This window comes from Mus musculus, chromosome 18 (assembly GCF_000001635.26).
Source record: "Mus musculus strain C57BL/6J chromosome 18, GRCm38.p6 C57BL/6J".
In the NCBI taxonomy this organism is placed as follows: Eukaryota; Metazoa; Chordata; class Mammalia; order Rodentia; family Muridae; genus Mus; species Mus musculus.
The window spans coordinates 73,960,625-73,979,449 of record NC_000084.6 but is presented as its reverse complement, the minus strand read 5'-3'; the positions used below and the strand labels follow the sequence as shown (position 1 = coordinate 73,979,449).

General features: G+C 49.0%; 1 protein-coding gene across 6 annotated transcripts in view; it reads left to right on the top strand.

Moving 5' to 3' along the window:
* Positions 1-18,825, top strand: part of Mapk4 (mitogen-activated protein kinase 4) — a 136,949-nt gene that overhangs the window by 85,985 nt on the left and 32,139 nt on the right. For all 6 annotated transcript variants that reach the window (XM_006525901.4, NM_172632.2, XM_030250447.1 and 3 more), the window contains one exon: positions 8,174-9,559. In XM_006525901.4, coding sequence (XP_006525964.1) covers positions 9,014-9,559 — 546 coding nt within the window. In that variant the 5' untranslated portion in view covers positions 8,174-9,013. The remainder of the gene's footprint in view (positions 1-8,173; positions 9,560-18,825) is intronic.

The window sequence follows — 18,825 nt, the reverse complement described above, 5'->3', positions numbered from 1 at the left end:
AGAGAGGGATCCGACCGCAGTTGCCGCTAAGAACACCTGCTCTTGCGGAGGACCCAGGTTCAGTTCCAGGGAATCCCACACTGCCTTCTGAGGGCACCAGGCATATATGGCTACATATACATAAACTCAGGCAAAACACTCACACACGTAAAATAAAATCCAAAAAGAAAATTCTAAAAAGGCATCTTATATGGCTGATGAGCGGAATCCAAGACTGGAGACGGGTGCTTTGGAAGGTTCCCAAGTGGGTTCCCAAGTGACTTGGGCAAGGAGGACGAGGAGTCCCACACTGATATAGCATGCTGAACTTTACTGGGACCCAGACTCCGAGACTTTACCCTATGACCTTAGAAAGTCAGTTTCTCCTCTTCAATTTGACAGGCAGTGGTAGGTCACACCCATCCAGCCCTCTCTTTACCAGGCCTGTGCCGTGCTGTAAAGTTTCATTAGACAGACAGTGGTGCCAAATCCTGTTTGTGTGAAGCGTCAAGTCAGGCATTGTGGAAGGTATGGGATCGTGTGGCGCCTAGCTGACCGTCACTAAGTGCTCAATGAGCTGAACTGGGTGTCTAGGAGCAAAGCTGAGATGGTCCCAGAAATAAAGAAGGGGCGTATCACAGTGATGGGAGCATGCAGTCGGGGTCACAGTTGGGGTGCAGAGAGCCCTGCCTGAGTTCCAACTCTGGCAGTGGGCAGAGAGGTGTTGTCAGTGGGGTGCTGTTGGAGAAAGACTCTGGTTTTCCTGTCTCAGCGGAAAAGGAAGGAGTGTAAGGATTGACAGCTAATGTCTTCCACTGGCGTGTGCTGGAGTCGAAGGAGCACATAGATAATGCATTTGCCTTTTCTGATTAAAAAAAAAAAAACAAAACCAAAAACCCAAGGTAATTGTCTTAGTCAGGGTTTCTATTCCTGCACAAACATCATGACCAAGAAGCAGTTGGGGAGGAAAGGGTTTTTTCAGCTTACACTTCCACATTGCTGTTCATCATCAAAGGAAGTCAGGACTGGAACTCAAGCAGGTCAGGAAGCAGGAGCTCATGCAGAGGCCATGGAGGGATGGTACTTACTGGCTTGCTTCCCCTGGCTTGCTCAGCCTGCTTTATTATAGAACCCAAGACTACCAGCCTAGGGATGGCACCACCCACAAGGGGCCCTCCCACCTTGATCACTAATTGAGAAAATGCCCCACAGCTGGATCTCATGGAGGCATTTCCCCAACTGAAACTCCTTTCTCTGTGATAACTCCAGCCTGTGTCAAGTTGACACACAAAACCAACCAGTACAGTAATTCAGATTCTGTGGGTCACATAGCCGTAGCATATCCTTACCCTGGGCTCTGGGCAAGGAGGATACAATTCTGTTGTGCCCTCCCCCCCTCCCCCGACCAAGTTTGCTAGGAAAGATCCGGTGCAAACTCTGGCCCTTCTTCTCAGGAGTGTGTGTTGCATGTGGGCTCACAGAGAGTAACCTCCCAACTTAGGAAAGGCAGTGGGGCCCCGAAGGAATTAAAGACGGAGGAGCTGCCTTCCAAAATTCAGAACCTGGGCATTCTGGTTTCCCTTCAGAATATAGCCCAACAACGCCAGCCACAAACAGACCTCACCTACTAGCTGCCTAAGTCACCGTTGTGCTGAGTTAGACCCTGAAGGAAGCTACCATCTTCAGCTGGGCATGGTGGCCTGTACCTCAAGTGCTCAGGGGGGCTATGAGTTCAAGGACAGCTTGGGCCACATCGCAAGACCCCCATGTCATCCTTTCTCCTCCCGAAGAAAGTAGCCCCAGGTTCTACTCTCCTTGATCTCCTTCCTTTACAGAGAGGAAGGAGGAAGTTTTGCCTTTAAACTACAAAAGTTAAATGCAGGCGTCATCGAAAGTCAGAATTGAATCTTTGCAACACAGCCTACCTCCCTGACAAGCCGCATGCCCAGTCTCAGGTGAGGCAGGTGTCTCTGCATAGCTGCCACTGTTTCCATGGAGACTAGCACTCTTACTTCATACAAGGGAACCCAGATTGTCCCCTTTCCTCAGCCTCCCCAGGTTGGAACTGGACCTTCCATGGAGAACCAGCGTTTCTCTCCTTGCTATTTCAGTGTGTTGAAGGAGGTCTTTGTTCTCCTGGATGGATACAATGTTCTAAACAAGAAGTAAAGCCGGGCTTGATGTCACACATTTGGGAGGCTGAGGTAGGTGGGTCTCTGTGAGTTCGAAGCCAGCCTAGTTCACATAGTGAGTTCCAGGACAGCTATAGCTACATAGTGAGACTCTGTCTCAAAATCAATCAATCAATCAATCTACTACCACCAATAATAATAATAATAATGAAGAAGAAGAAGTAAGCAAAGCCTGCGGGCTCCACTTTGTTCTTTTATGGATGGTCACCTCCTTCCACCACAGGTCTGGTGTTCCTCAAGCCAAACCATTTTATTAAAGCCTTCTGTTGCTTTATTAACTTCTACTTGGAGAGGGAAAGACAGCAGGGATCTTCATGTCCTTTCTCAGGGTTCCTCAGAGCATGTCTTCCTTTCATTAATTAATTAATTAATTAATTAATTTTATGTATATGAGTACTCTATCTGCATGCACAGTTGCATGCCAGCAGAGGGCACCAGATCCCATTATAGATGGTCATGAGCCACCATGTGGTTGCTGGGTTTTGAACTCAAGACCTCTGGAAGAACAGCCAGTGCTCTTAACCACTGAGCCAACTCTCTAGCCTCCAAGGGCATATTCTTAAGGAAACTTGATAAGGAAACTGCAGCCCATGGTGGGTTGTGTGACTGCGTCCCAGGGACCCTAAATGTCTGCCGTTAGAGTAGAATAATAGTGGACTTGACCATCTCTCTTGACAAGAAGGCTAGAGTTGGGTACCTATAGATGTGACTCAGCTGCTTGCGGCCACTCAAAAAGCTCCACTGCTCATCTGCCACTTGTAGTGTGCTGGGTTTGGTCTTCTGGCTTTTCTGCACAGCATCTCAGATCAACATTACATCAATTACATCAACATTGATTCCTCTACAATTGTGTCCTCAGACAGGAGATAGTGTTTCTTGCTCCTTTGGGAAGGTTTTCTTTCCCTTGGAAAGCTTTTCTTTAAAGCTTATTTTTCAGGAATTGATCCAGTGTCAATTTCTGCCCTCAGATGACATCTGTTTAGACTCAGGGTTTTCAGTGGGTTTAGGTTTGAGAAGTCCAGTTGTCCTCTAGGATTTTAGGGACTGTGTGAGGTAGCCTTGGCAACTAGGGAGTACTATTCACACATGACGGAATTAGCTTTAGCCTTGGGGCTGGTAAGATGGCTCAGTGTCTAAAGGGACTTTCTATACACATCTGACAACTTGCGTCCAGTCTGCGTATTCTACGTAAAGGCAGAAGGGGAGAACGAACTCCACACAGTTGTCTGGCCTTCACAGGTATGCCATGACACAACTGTGCCCACAGTCACATGATATCATGCACACCATAATACAAATAATAATAGTCATTGCCCCACAAAACAAGGAGTGAGCTGCTGACTCCGAGCAAGACCTGTGTAGATCACATGGGTAATCCTGGTAGAGACTAATTTAGCTAGCCTGAATGTGACTCCAGGCTTGTCAGAAAGCATGACTAATACCCTATGGGAGACACTGAGTCAAGTACCAGCTGGCCTCTTCAATGCTAACCCACCTCTGGTGAAACTTCCCAGCAGACCAGCAACTCAGCTGAGCTGACTTGACGGTCAGTGTTTGGAGACACTGCAGAATACTACTGGTGTGGAGTGGACAGAGGCCAGTGCTCAGGAGGGGACCTGTTGACGATGTCATGAACCCAAATGTCCACAGCACTGAGACTGGGAGGTTTGGGTTAGAGACAGCTTCTCCCTGGCTGAACCAGATGTGGCTCCTACTCATATGCAGGAGACAATAGTGACCTGGGTAGGTAGTGAGTGTCAGTTAGAAGCAACACTGGGCAGAACGCCCGTGAGTAGGCAGCTCACCTGAAGGAAGCCTTGATTTTGGCCCTTTATAGAAATGGCTTCCTGATCTTTACTCATGAACCTTGGACACAGTCAGGCCCCAAGTGTGGCATAGATGGTTTTACCTGGCACTGTGCAGCCTACAGCACCATCCAAGAATTAACTGCAGGTTTGGGGGGTTTCTGGGAGAAGGAAGGAGGCAGGAGCTGAGAAACGCAAGTGTCTCACAGGAGACTATTTCCTGCTGAAGTCAACAGCATGAGGTTGGGGAGGCACTGAGCAGGCAGAGGAGTGAATCTAAATTTAGATTTTTCCAAAGCCAATTTGTAAACCAGAGCCCCAGGGATCCCAGAAAGGGACAGGTGGCATATGCCACCTCACCTCTGGTTGGCCTCCATCTGTTCAAAGGCTACGTAGTGAGAGAATAACTCACCGGAGTTCTGAGAAGCTGTCCATGAGAAACCCGTCAAAACTGGGGTTCCACTCTTGGGAAGGCCTAGGCTAGCGGTTTTTATTTCTGTGTTTATCACTGTGTTTGCTATAGAACTGCGGGAGACTGCGCTGCCCTTGGGGGAGCTACACACATTCGTCTTGCTGCCTGTTATCTGAGCGCAGCTGAATAAGTTAACCTTTCTGTCTCCTACAGTGAATGCCAAGTCCTTGGTTTGAAATCATATCTGGGATTCTGAGCAGCTCTGGGATGTCACCTCCTCATGGTGATGACCAACCTCTGCTGCTGGACCTACTCCACTACCTAGGGACATGTCTAAGTGCCACCTGCCCCTCTGTGTGGGAGGGGGTGAATAGCCCTGCTTCGTGGCATATCATGCTAGACTCAAACTGAGACCTGTTGAAAGGATGCTTCATAGCCAGCAGCCTGTGGGAAAAGGTGGTGGGGTTTGCAGTAGATGTTACAGAGGAACTAGAGACAGGAACTGTCTAAAGAGAAGCAGTTTGGGAACAGAGAGGTGACAGGAAACTCAGGTGGGGACAGAATACTTTGGACGAAGGCTATCTGCATAGGCTGTTGAACTTCTCAGAGGTCGTTAGTACTGGAGTGACAGATGATGCTGAGGAGGTTGAAGTTCAAGTGCTAGGTGTTGTCTGCATGATTAGGGGTCGTGGCAAGAAGCGCTTATGAGCCTTGCACTCATACACAGGGAGAAACAGCCCACCATCTGGGAAGAGTGCTGAAAATGGGGACACACTCTTCCACCGGAAGGGATCTGAAAAGGCACCATCAAAGAAGCAGGGCGAGAATTAAAAGGGTCCATTTAGACACCCAGGAGGAAGATGGTGCTGGAGTAGAGCCTCCCCAAGGTGACATGTTCCCTGTGTCCTCTAGCTGAGCACCTAGAAAGAGTCAGACGCATGTACAAGGAAGATAGTCCCTCCCACCGTGGTCAGGAAGAGGAAAGGATTTAAAAATAAATGAAGTCCTTCTTAATTATTCACAGATTATCCACATTGCAGCCCCAATTGCCAACCACTCTTCCTTTGAGACATTTCAGTCTCTGTTTAGCGCCCAGCAGGAGCTGGAAAGAGGAGGAAGCTTGCGCATCTCTCCTCAAAGAGAGATATATGTAATTAGCTCCCTCTGCAGTGCCTTTGGGGACCGAACACGTGGAACTTCAAGAAACTCCAGCTCTGGTGGAGTCGTCTGGCCTGGCTGCCGGAGTGAGCTGTGTACTCGCGTACGCACGCATGCACGCACACACATGCGCTCATGTGTTCGTGCAGGTTGAGTTCCCTGAGTTAGATGTCTCTGAGGACTTTACTGCACACAGACTGTGGCGCTGTGTGTGTGTCTCAGCACCCTCCAGAGTGGCTCACGCATCTGCACACCAAGTGAAGAGTATTCCCTTAGCCGAGGGTCGCTCTCTGTACTAGCACTCACAAAGTCTCAGACTCCTTCACCTGAGACAGGAGGACATGGCATGCTCTTAGCATTTGGGGGCACCATGGGCGGTGGGGGCAGGTGTCAGCCACTAATGGAGTTGGCTAATAGAATACTTAGAAACCTGGCCCAACCCGATGAAGGCTGATAGTGACTCTGAGTCACATGAGCCTAGGAGGGCAGTACTGTGTGCAGTTAAGGAAAATGGGACCTGTTCACTCAGACTGTTCCCAAGTCTGGAGTTGTGTCAAGTCTATGATTGTTTGGCCTCTGGGCCCAATAAAAGCTTCAGAGGGGAAACCGCTGTAAATTTGACAGGCTATCAAAAGAGTCAGGCCATCTCATTCAAATGAGGAACTGCTGGACAGCAGTTGTGACAGCTGACATCTGTAGAGCCAAGCGCTTACTGTGTTCCAGAGCCTTGGCAAACTTCCTTGTTCAGAAATCCTCAGAGGGACGGGGCAGGGAATGGCACAACTCAGGAGATGGCACATTCTATAATGTGCTTGCCACACTGCATGAGAACCTAAGTTCAGCACTCCAGCAGCCACATATGAACCTGTGACCCCAGAGCTAGGGGAATAGAGACAGGCTCCCCAGGGTGCTGGCTAGCCAGTCCAGCCAATCAGGGAGTTCCAGGAACAGCAAGAGGCCATGTCTCAGAGAATAAGGCAGAGAAGCTATTGAAGATGGCACCTGGGATCAACTTATAGATTCCACATACACACGCGTGTACCTGAATGCACAGCCCTCAATGGGATACAATTGATCATTTGTATGTCCCCCCACACTCACACACACTCACTCTCATATACACACATACACACACATTCACATGCGAGCACATACACACTCTCACACTCATAAATACTCATACAATACTCACACATTCTCACACACTCTCACACTCAAACACTCACACACTCACACACATACTCACACTCTCACACTCACACACACATTCACATGCAAGCACATATGCACTCATATACATTCTCACACGCACACACTCATACACACATTCACACATTCTCACATTTACTTGTACACTAACATACACATACTCATACTCTCACACTCATACACACTCACACACATTCACATATATATACACACTCACACATTCACCCAAACACCCACACTCATACACACACATCCACACTTGGGTGCACACTCATCATACACTCACTTGCACACACTTGCAGACACTTATACACTCACACACGTGTACGTGCTATAAATTTTGGAGCATTAAGCTCATGGTTGCTTTGTTTCATTTATTATTTGTAAAGTCACACAGAGTCCAGATGGAAATGCGGACTCACATGGGACCCTGCACTGTAACGAGACTTCGGATAGATGGGGTGGGAATTAAGAATTAAGGAACCTGGCCAGATTCCCTCTATGCTGGGTACAAAATTCCGTGTGTAGCTATGAACTTTGTATGCTTGGGAAACACGCCACACTCTTGAAGTCACCATGTTGTCTTACTTCAGAGTTCTGAGTTAACCAGGCTAGTGTTTGTAGCGCTTTCCCCTTACCACCTAATATCCTATACCTGCAGGTTGAGTTAGCAGCCATCAAAGGAGAACTGTCAAATACAGATGTGGCCAACTGCTTTAAGCAGTTAGATCCCCAGGGGTTCTGACATAAAAAGAATAGAGCTTGCCATGCTGGCCGAGGTATAGCACTGACTTTTATGCAGATGGCTCCTTTTCTGTGAGTGACAGGAGAGTTTTCCTGTAGTTCTATATGTGTGTATCTGTCACCTATGCAGAAAGCAAAGAACACAGATGCTATCCCATCTCAGGCTGAGGGGATTTTTTTCTTAAAGTATTCAAAGGCGTTTGCAAAATAAGGAAAGGACCCTCATGGGAAAACAAGATTCCAGAGTCTTCATTTTCATCTGTAGCTAGCTCCTCTTGACTCTCAGCCTTCCTAGCTAATGCAGGTGTGTGTGTGTGTGTGTGTGTGTGTGTGTGTGTGTAAAGCATAACAGATTAATTTCTCAAAGGTCAAAGGGATGATTCCCATCCCCAATCTGCACGTGTTAGCCCTAGGGGGTGGTGGGCAGGCACTGACATAAAAGCGCAATGTCTGATGGGCTTTTCAAATCAACCCCATCTTTCTCCTCTGCCAGGACACTGCTGCACACAGCATGAGGGAGGCTGAGCAGCAAAGCTGGAATCCCCAGAGCGACCAGCAGCGTTTCAGCTGGCTGGACAGATCAAATAACACTTGGGCTGGTTAACAAAAGATGCAAGTGGGAAGGTGTTGGAAGCCAGAGTGTGGAAATTTACCCAGCGTTGTTTCTTTGACAGGGAAGGGGACTTTGTCCGAATGACGCTACATTCCTGCAGCCCAAAGGCATCCTGCCGAGCATCCTCTGTCAAGGTGCTGCAGATAAGTGGGTGAAAGAGGATGTCCTCTCGTCTGAAGCCTCTGAAGGGTCCTGGCCTGGCAGCTGAGTTCTTTTTGTACTTGGGACAGCAGATGTAACTGCAGAGCTCGTGCGAGAGTGTGACTTTGCCCAACTCCTGACTCACCAGACTGGTTGGGGTTTTGGAATCAAAACGGAACTTGTAGAAAGATAAACTGGCAGAAAGAAAAAGAAGCCCCTAGAATCGTCTAGAATCCATTAACTGAGTCTGCTCTTGCTGCTCAGAGCACAGAGGGAGGCTGTGATCCGATTAAGCTCTGGGCCCACTTAAGTAAAGCAACAAGCGCGCGCGCAGCAAGCAGCTCCTGCACTTGAGCCACACAGAAGGATTCAAAGTTGCCGGATACTTTTTATACTCTGAGATCCATGGAGATAGAAGATAACGATACAGGCTTTTATTTCTAATAATGCCGGATCTAGAAGATGTGCGAACCATTTTAAGCATCCAGGAGGGTTCTTGAATCGCAGGAGTTGGTGGCAAACCCTCCAAGTGCAGGTAACAACAACCTTAGCAGCATCCGGCTAAGCAGGTCGGGATGCAAGGACTTGCAGCCCTTCCTGTCCCCTGACAGCTGGCAGCAGCGACCTCACCAGGAGCCAAAGCATCCCTCAGTTGTGAGATTTGACAGAATGAGGTGTGCTGGGGAAGCCACTAGCTGGAACCTGGCCTTTCCTGACTGCCCCTGCATTTTCCAGCCGGCCCCGGACCACTGAGGCAACAATGGCTGAGAAAGGTGACTGCATCGCCAGCGTCTACGGGTATGACCTTGGTGGGCGCTTCATTGACTTCCAACCCCTTGGCTTTGGGGTCAACGGGCTGGTGCTGTCAGCTACGGACAGCAGGGCTTGCCGGAAGGTGGCCGTGAAGAAGATCGTTCTGAGTGACGCCCGCAGCATGAAGCACGCGCTCCGAGAGATCAAAATCATCCGGCGCCTGGACCACGACAACATTGTCAAGGTGTACGAGGTGCTGGGACCCAAGGGGAGCGATCTGCAGGGCGAGCTCTTCAAGTTTAGCGTGGCCTATATCGTCCAAGAGTACATGGAGACTGACCTGGCGTGCCTGCTGGAGCAGGGCACGCTGACTGAGGACCACGCCAAGCTGTTCATGTATCAGCTGCTCCGTGGGCTCAAGTACATCCACTCTGCGAACGTGCTGCACAGAGACCTGAAGCCCGCCAACATCTTCATCAGCACGGAGGACCTTGTGCTCAAGATTGGGGATTTCGGGTTGGCAAGGATCGTGGATCAACATTACTCACACAAGGTAGGTTGGCCTGGAAAGGCTGCTGCTAGTGGCCTGTGGGATCCTCAAGGGTGCACACAGTTGTTCCAGAGGGTTTATGATCAGGAGACAGTTGTGAGTGTGAGGGGAGGCAGAAAGGTGCAGAAAGATCCACGGCCTGGGACGTTGGCCGGGATGGAGGAATCTAGTTCCTAGTCATGGCTCTGCCACATGCCTTTGGCCAATAACACTGGGCCGCACAAGTGAAAGGTCAGATTAAACAATGTCAGAAACTTCTTCCCGAGCTCTGTGTGGTTGGTGAAGTTTTCTTTTGCATCTGCTGGTCCTGGGTGTCTTCATCATCCTCTCAGAGCTCAGGAGACCCCAGAAGACTCCCCACACTGGGAACACTATCCTCTAGTTTGCTCCCCTCACCAGGGCTGGCCCATCCTGGGTCCCTTTCCATCAGTCAGTGAAGAGTGAGCTAATGCTTACTGCATGTCTGCCCTCTTGGGTCCTGGGATGCCTCAGTGTGCTAGAGAAGCCATGTTTGAGGTCGGTTCTGTTAAAATTCCCCATGAGTGTCACAGAACCATCCCAACTGCGCCGATAGAGACACAAGTCACCACAATTAATTTTGAAGGCCTAGGCCTCCTCCCTCCTGACCGGCTGTGTCTTTGTGAAGTTCTCTGACCTTCTTCTCTTCCATCTTTTGCCGGGCATGCTGCCTTTGCAGGGTGCCTGGTTGCCTCTACGTAAGCGCATCAACCAGGCACCCTGCAGCAGAGCCAATCTCCCGACAAAACCTTTATACCTTGATATTTTTTATTGGAATAGAGCATCCCAGAGGAAACAGGTATGCCATGAAATGTTAATAGCCGAGGGTGAAAGCAGGCCAGGGGATGTGAGAATGACTCTGACCTTAAACACATCTCGGCTCCGCGCTCTCTCTGGGTCCCTCCTGTTTCTTTCGAGGTGCAGTGGGAGGACATAACAGGTACACGTTCCTGATCACCCTCACTGGCTGGGCCTCCAGCTCCTGCTGCAATGTCACACCTCACAGCGTCCTCACTGACTCTGGCTTCTCAGTACCACAAATTACATTGCTGCCTTAGCCATGCACTTCCTCTCGGCACCCATTCCTACAGCCATGTCATCTGTCAAGATTGACAGCCGAGTCTGTAGGCAAGAAGCCTTGGCAAAAAAACAAAAAATGCCCCCTTCCCTGTCTTCCTTTCTAAGGAGCTATGATGTTAAGTCATTGAACTCATGGTTTTAACCCCAATGGGTTATTTGGCAAAAGGATCCAGAAAAATCTACATTTCTATTTGGAATACACAAAAACCTTCTCTTCTTTTCTTCTTCATGATTTACTTTTAATTTCATGTGCCTCAGTGTTTTGTTTGCATGTGTGACTATATAAGGAAGTCCAATCCCCCTGAAACTGGAGTTACAGACAGTTGTGAGCTGCCAAGTAGGTACTGGGAATTGAACCCGGGTCCTCTGGAAAAGCAGCCAGTGCAGTGCTCTTAACCACTAAGCCATCTCTCCAACCCCCCACACATACATTCTCTTTTTTTTTTTTTTCAAGTTTTATTTTTATTTTATGTGTGTGAGTGTTTGCCTGCATGGTCTGTCTGCCATGTGTGTGCCCGGTGCCTGAGGAGAGCAGAAGTGGGCTTCAGATCTCCCTGGAGCTGGGGTTAACGGGCGGCTGTGAGCTGCTGTGTGGTTGCTGGGAGTCAAACCCAGGTCCTCTGAAAGAGCAGCGGGTGCTCTTAATGACTGAGTTATTTCTCCAGCTCCCACGACCCTCTTAACTGTAGTAAACTGTAGAGAGCCACCATCGGTAGCCACAGGGAAGGAAGGAGCTTAGAGATGTATTGTAGCCTTCAGTAGTGTCAGAAAGAAGGCTCCTTGTGGTAAAGATTCACCACGGTAGCAGTTTTATTTTGTTTGAAACAGGCCCAGCTCTTTAGCCAGGGTTGGCCTTAAACTCCCATCAGCCTTCAGGCTTTGGTCTCCTCAGGGTTGGGCTTGAAGTCCTGAGCCATTTGTCGCAGTTGATGAAACAAGTCTTGCAACATGGCATGGTATGAGCCACCCCACAGGGTGAGGCATTGAGGAGATGGACTCTCGGATGATGGCACTAATTTGGACAAGGATCACTCATCCCTGGAGCCTCAGGTTCCCCTCAGGTGTCAGAGCTGTCCCCTGCCTGCCTCTCTGGCTTATAGACAAGAATCAAAATGAACCGTGAATGTAGAGTTCCTTGGAAAGTGGTTAAAAACGACATCACTGAGCACCCACGGAGCCCAGGTTCAGTGCAGGAGCTGGAGCTGGAGAAGGGTAAGGCTCACGTGACTCTTCTCAATCTCTATCTCTAGACCCCCGTTCCTGCCACTCCTCTTAGTGGGACCTTCATTTTCTCCATGCGAAGGAATTCACATGTTCTCATTCCATCTCTTCAGTTTTGAGAGAGAGAGAGAGAGAGAGCATTATAGTGTGTTCACATCAGCCTGGTGCCCTGGGTTTGTCAGGGACCTCCCACTGCCACCTTTTGCCCTCGTTCACTTTCTGCTCTTAGCTTGCTGCCCTCCTGTCCCTCCAGAGATGATGAAAGGCTTCATACTCGGAGCTTTGATTTATCCAATGTGCATTTAAATCAGTTCACTTAATCCCCCTAATGCTGTGAGGCACTTAGAGCAAATGGGCCATTTGACAACCCAGAGAAGTGGCTTTGTGAGAAAGCATGTGGCTTCCGGGGCTGATGGGCAGGAGCATTCTAAGGAACTGGGACCTCTCACAGTCTGGGTGAGGGCTCTTCTTTCTGAAGTGCAATGGATTCTGGGTGGGACCTACCTCTGAGCTTTTCCATCCTTCCCTCTCTTCTAGTATTGACTGCTCTCCATGCTGTCTTGTGGGGATTTCTGTCTGGCCACAGAATACCACGCTTTTTGAGGGATGGCCTCTTCCATAGAATTGTATTAGTTACAGTGCAACCTTGATTTTATTGATTGTACTGGACATATGGAAGGACCTGATCCACCAGAACCTCTCAGGTAGGAAGCTAATATGTTTGTGGATTCTATAGCTAGAAAGTATAACTCGACCATAGGTGGGGTCAGATGTGTGCACCTACTAAGTACAACTACGCATGCCAGTGTGCTTGGAGAATGATGGTACCCACATGCTGTGTGCTCTGTGGACACTTACTCTCTCTTGACGAGGGCCATTGCTTATGTGGAATTCACGGAAATATACCCATTTCTACATACTGATCCAGTCCAGAGCCAGAGTGGTCCAGCTAGGGACTTCTTAGCTAAGATTGAGCTCTTGGCTGTTCTTGACCCACTTAGCAGTGTGTAGCATCTGTTCCTCACTCTTCCATCTTCGTCATGGGCAGATGGCAGCTCCTTCTCAGTCCTGTGGCCTTTATCTGATACAGGACTTTCCTGGGGCAGGTGCCTACTTTGCTGGTCTAGGGGAGAAGGCAAAGGAATTGCCGTCTCTTCTCGAATGAGCACCTAGTCAAAAGAGCTCCGAGACAAACCCAAGAGCTCTCTGCGTCTACCACACCACTTCTAGGGATCTTGGTTTTTGCCTGGTCCAGGGGCAGTAAAGTTTCTGTTACACACAGGCAGGAGATGGCACAGGTGATAATGAGGAAGACTCTCGGGGAGCCGAGGAAACAATGGTACCTGCGTCGTTGGATTACTGACTTGTATGTTGCTGTGACCAAAGTATCTGGGGGTGGGGTGGGCGGGGAGAGCAGCTGAGGTTGGCCTGGACCTCAAGATGTTTCCCACCCTGGCCTCAAACTCAGGATCCCCTTGGTTCAGGTGTATTACAGGCATGTACCCCCATCTGAATGCAATCCAGTTCCCATTCTACTTCTCTCCTAGGATTCTTGCCCCTCAGCTGAAAGTGAGGGTGTCAACATGCTTCCAGATACACCAGGGACTAAATCACTAATGGAACAGAGCCACTTGCCCAAGGAGATGTCATGATGTGCCAGGACTCAGTTTACCCGTGCTAAAGCACGGGCCCACTCTTGTCATCTTGGCCCAGATGAGTCAGGTGGCTTTTCTCGAGAGTGTGTTCACCTCCTCCACAGGACTGATCGGTTGTTAGTTCCTTGTTATTTGTGGCAAGAAGAGGTGTCTGAGTGATCCGAGCATATTTTCCTTGAAGTTATCCTATTAAGAGATGGATGATCTCAAAAGGAAAAAAAAATGTTTAAGGTTTCACTGAGCCCTGTATAAACCCTAAGAAGTGTTAGTAATTCCTTGAAGAGTGGGCAAGGCTCAATCCACTCAATGAGAGCCTCATGGTCTAAGTGAATGTGCTGCCCCCTCACGCCAACCCCCACGGGGAAGGGCCACCCAGGATCTTCTAACCTAACAAGAAAAGAAAAAACAAAACCCTCCCTGGGGTCTCCTAGAAAACTGCCTACAGATCCAGCTTCCAAAGGGGTACAGGTGAAAAGTGCCCAGGCAACAGAGGAAGAGGAATAGACTCATGAGAATGTGGGCAGCAAAAGGTCTTGCATTTCAGGTAGATCTCTCAAGCAAGTCTATGCTTCCTGTTAGGTTGGTACTTTGAACCCAAAATCTCTGGCTGCTCCTTAGGCCACAGTCTCCTTACCTCTTTCTTGACCAGAATGTTTTCAGTTCACCTCCCTATCTCCTTCTAGTTCTTTAAAATCTAACCTGCTTGGCGGGGTCTCTAAGTGCAGCAAGAGAGGAGCAGCCTCAACCACACCCCAGAACTACTCAGACAGGCTGACGCTTGGTTCTCACTTCAGACCTCCTGAGTCAGAAGCTCCAGTCAGAGTCCACAGGCCCCCAGGGAATCTCATGCTCATGACCTTTCAAGAGCCACTGATCGGGCTGGAGAGATGGCTCCGCAGTTAAGAGCACTGACTGCTCTTCCAAAGGTCCTGAGTTCGAATCCCAGCAACCACATGGTGGCTCACAACCAACCATAATGAGATCTGCCACTTGCTCTTCTGGTGTGTCTGAAGACAACAACAGTGTACTTACATATAATAAATAAATAAATTTTAAAAAGAAATAGACCCATTGATCTAAAGAGGTGAGGTTCCTTCCCTGCGAGTGCTCATGATGTTCCCGAAAGCCCAGCCCTGTGGTTCTCACACCAGCGCTGGGAAGACCATGTGGATGAACGTGAAGCATGAACTGGAGGGCTTGTTCAAGGTGAAGCTCTGAGGTACAGCACAGCTTTGGGGAGCCTCAATTACATTACCTCAGAAACCGCCTATTCCCCATGGTACAGTTTGGCCGAAGTTACAGAAACCAGGAATCTAAACAAAAGGAACACTGCTTATTTATGCCTGATTTTAGCAGTTAGGGGGTGTGATTGGCGACTTGGAAAGCACGAACTTTTCTTTCTGATGTAAGCTACTTCGCTAAGATGTTATTTAAGAAACAAAACGCTGGTTTCACAGTTGGATAGGAATGAGTGTTTTGAAGGCTCAGCAAATTGCTGCAGTTTGTTCAAGGCCGTGGTTCATTTGAGGCTCCAGAGGAGTCCCTAAGCACAGACTGAAGCCTTGGGAAACCCTGCCAAGGACAACTCAGAAAGCCGACGCAGACCTTCAAAGTCCTGACCAGTGTCACTTTGTCTCCTCTCCTGTCCTATCTGCCTTTGATGGCATCTGCCTGAGAAGGCACCCAGAAAGGGTCCTCCTCTCTACATCCATCCTTGACCTAGGAGGAAGGATGCTCATCTCTGTGGCTTTGAAAGCCTCTTTGCAGTTAGGAGAGCACCTGTGGGAGTTTGAGGCATGGACGGTCTCTACCTAGCAGAAAGCAAAGCCCACAGGACAGGGCACATGGGTAAGGAACACTCAGGACCCCCAGACCCATCATACTGACATAAATGACTCAGACACCCACAGAGACCATGGTACAAACAGGCTTGTTGAAGGACACCTTGCAGAGGGACCGACCAGCAGGGAGGGCCACTTTCTTCTTAAGCTGTTGAACACGTTATTCCAAATCAGTGGAGCTGAAAAGATGTATTTAAGAGGCTATGGAATATCCCATTTTATAGAGGAAAAACATGACCTAAGGGATTAGAACTGGGGCTGTACTGAAGAGTCAAGTGTCTGAACACTCAGGCAGACTTGGAAAGCTAATTTTTTTTGGCTCTTGGAGCCTTCTCTGCTCCAAGTCCCAGGAACAGGTGTTGCCTGTGCCCTGGACGACTTATCAACCGACCCTACCTGCCCTTAGGGGTTGGAGGTGAGGTGGTGCAGAGTCAGCGACTCGAAAGCAGGTGAGAAACGCTGCAGCAGCAGCAAGCTCTCTGAACACTGCGGCTAGCTCCTTTAATACCCTCCATTCGTGTTCCATTGGCCCCAAGAAAGCGTCTCTTCTAAACAGCAGTTCCTGATTGGCTGGCACTGTCTGCACCAGCAGTCCTTGGTCTCTCGAGCAGTCCTCAATTAGGTCCTCCTGCAGGAGATGCTTTTGCGGCTGCGCAGCCCCGCCCAACCCCGGCGGTTACAGAAAGATGGCCTTGCGGTTCCTGCTACAAGCAGGTACCTCATGATGTCCTTTTCTCCTCAATACACCCAGGCCCTCCCGAGAAGCAACCCCACTAAGGTCCAGGGCGGAGTCTATAACAACCGCCTCATCTCAAGCAGCCACTCACTCAGGACAGAGTTCACCTGAGTCCAGAGGTGAGGTCCTGAGGTAAGGTTTCCATGCTTGCCGGCAATTCACCCTTGGCGAGCACTTGAAGGAGTTGGACAAGGGAGTGAGGAGGACCAGCTGTTCACCAACCAGTAAGCTGTCTCATTATGCTAAAATGGCACGCGGCATCCAAACGCTGCTACTGCCTCCTCAAAGCCAAGGTCTGTGCATTCCCCCCTGGAGAGCAAACCATTGATTAAATGGCTCCTTCCTGTGGATCTCCCTCCTGCGGACACCCACCTGGTGCTCACCTCTCTATCTGAGCCAGCCAATGCTGCGGCAAGCACAAAAGCTCAGAGTCTAGGAACACACGACCGGCGGGGGCTGCTCTGTGGGGCCATACTCCATTCCGTGGCGTACAGACTGGCAGGTGGCAAATTCTTTACTATTGGCATAAAGTATCTTTATCTTACTCTCATTTTTAAATGTTCCCAGGACTCAAGATTCACACTCTCTTTTCCTTAAAAGGATGCTCTCTCTTTGCTCTGATCACCATTATTTCTGAAGAGACAAGATAGTGCTTTTTCCTTCCTGTCATGAACCCCCTGTGTATCCTATGTCCCCCACCCCCTGCTTTCACGATTTCCTCTTGTTGTGTAACCTTCAGTAGCTGAAACGTGGTCTCTTTATCAGCCTGGTGGTATAGAAAGGAATGGTGTGTTTCGAGGGTGAGAATCATTTTTGCTATGAATTTTCTGACGTTGATGGCTCCCTTCTAAATCAGGATCACAACGCTCTGAGCTCCAGGCCAGCAGCGCTCATCTTGAGCGTAATTTGCAGTCACCCACCTCTCCTGGTGTTGTAATATCACCAACTTGTCATCTTGCCCCAGAAGATGCCACAAGCGGTGACAGCTCTGGGCCCACACACTGTTCCTTCCTTCCCACATACACTGCCATTTACACCCCCACCCCCACCCCCTGACAGATTCCACTCAAATGTCCCAAGTCACCTACTTCTCCAGGAGAGTTAGTCATGCCCTCCTCGTTCTTGAGGCACTTATCCATCCTGCTGAGTAGCTCATTTGCTGCCTCTTCCCAGATTGACCCAACGGGTCCCTGGATTAAGAACACTTCTCATTGGTATTTTGGGAGCATTTAGCACAGCGTCTGACCCATAAAATGTGTTCAATAAATGCTTGCTGACGAGTGCACAAGTCATGTCTCTGCTTTCTGTTAACCACAGTGTGGCTCTCCAGAGTCTTAGGATGAAGCCTAACTTATCCTCAGGACATCTCTCAAATATGTAACACCCCGTATCCTGTCCCTTCCGGAGCCCCGCAGTGTGGAGCCCCGTCCTCTCTTCACAGTGTTTTTCAGGCTTCCTTACCGGTACTTACTGGTGTCGAGTGACTCAGCTCTCAATATAATGAAGTAGGCAGAGGGCCTGCCTTGAACTGACTGCACTCTAGGGCCCATACTAGCCTAGCCACACACTCAGCCACCTCCTCTTCCTGTCAGAGCCTTTCCTAAAGTCCATTTGCAGAGTAGACTGGATGTGGCCTCAGCACAGAATCAGTACAGAGTGTGACACTGCTCCTCTGTAAAGGACCCGCTACACCTGCACTTGCGGGCTCATATTGGGCTGTTAGCCAGTTCGTTTGTGTTAGTTCTGGATTCTCTATTTTGAATGTATGTGGTTGGGTTTTTTGTTTCTTGTTGTTCTTTGCCTTTTGGTTTTATTTTTAAGCTCAAGCACAAGTTGGTCCCCCTTTGTTCCTGGTAAAGATCATCTTCTTGGCTCAGGTAAATATTCCAACAGGACGAGCTCTTTCTGGATCTTTGTTCTATCATACAGTCTTGCCCTTTACAGCTTCATAATATATTGGAACCTGCCTTCTGGGACTTCACCTAGATCACTAATTAAAGTATGCATAAAGAGATTAGGTCAAAGGCCCAGCCTCGTGGCCACCGGACATCTCTGACCTATAAGCTGCCCAACCAGTTGCCCAGCAACATTATTATATAATCGTTTAACCCACATTTTAAAAATCGTCCACAAAGATGTTGCAGGAGATGGGGCTAAGTGCTTCAGTGAGACTCAACCCTCTTATCCTACCTCAGTACAATTTAAGCTCATCCTGAAGTGTAAAGCCAGCTGCAGCACCTAGACACACAGAGCACAGGGACGTGACGATCTAAACTTTACAAAGTCACAGTTATCCCTACAAGGGCATGATATGACTGTTTTCAGCGTCTAAGGAGTTTACAGCCATAGAGAAAAGGTTTATGTAATAATGAGCTTAAGAAGCAACACAGCAATCAGCAAGGTGGCTCATTGGGCAAAAGTACTTGCCACAGGCTGGACCACAGTTAGATTCCTAAAGCCCCTGTAAAGGTGAAGGAGAGAATCCGCCATTCTACAAAGTTGCCTTCTTCCCTCCACAGGAGGACCGTGCTGCACACAGAGCTGTATAGGGGCTGTGATGACAGTAGCTGAGAGAAAATGTGACATTAAAATAGACTCCATGAGCTAGGGAGGTGGGCCAGTGATTAAAACACTGGCTGCTCTTCCAGAGAACCTAAGTTTGGTTTCCCACCACCTATGTAGGGATGTAGGGCAGCCTATCCCTACCCTCTGCCACCT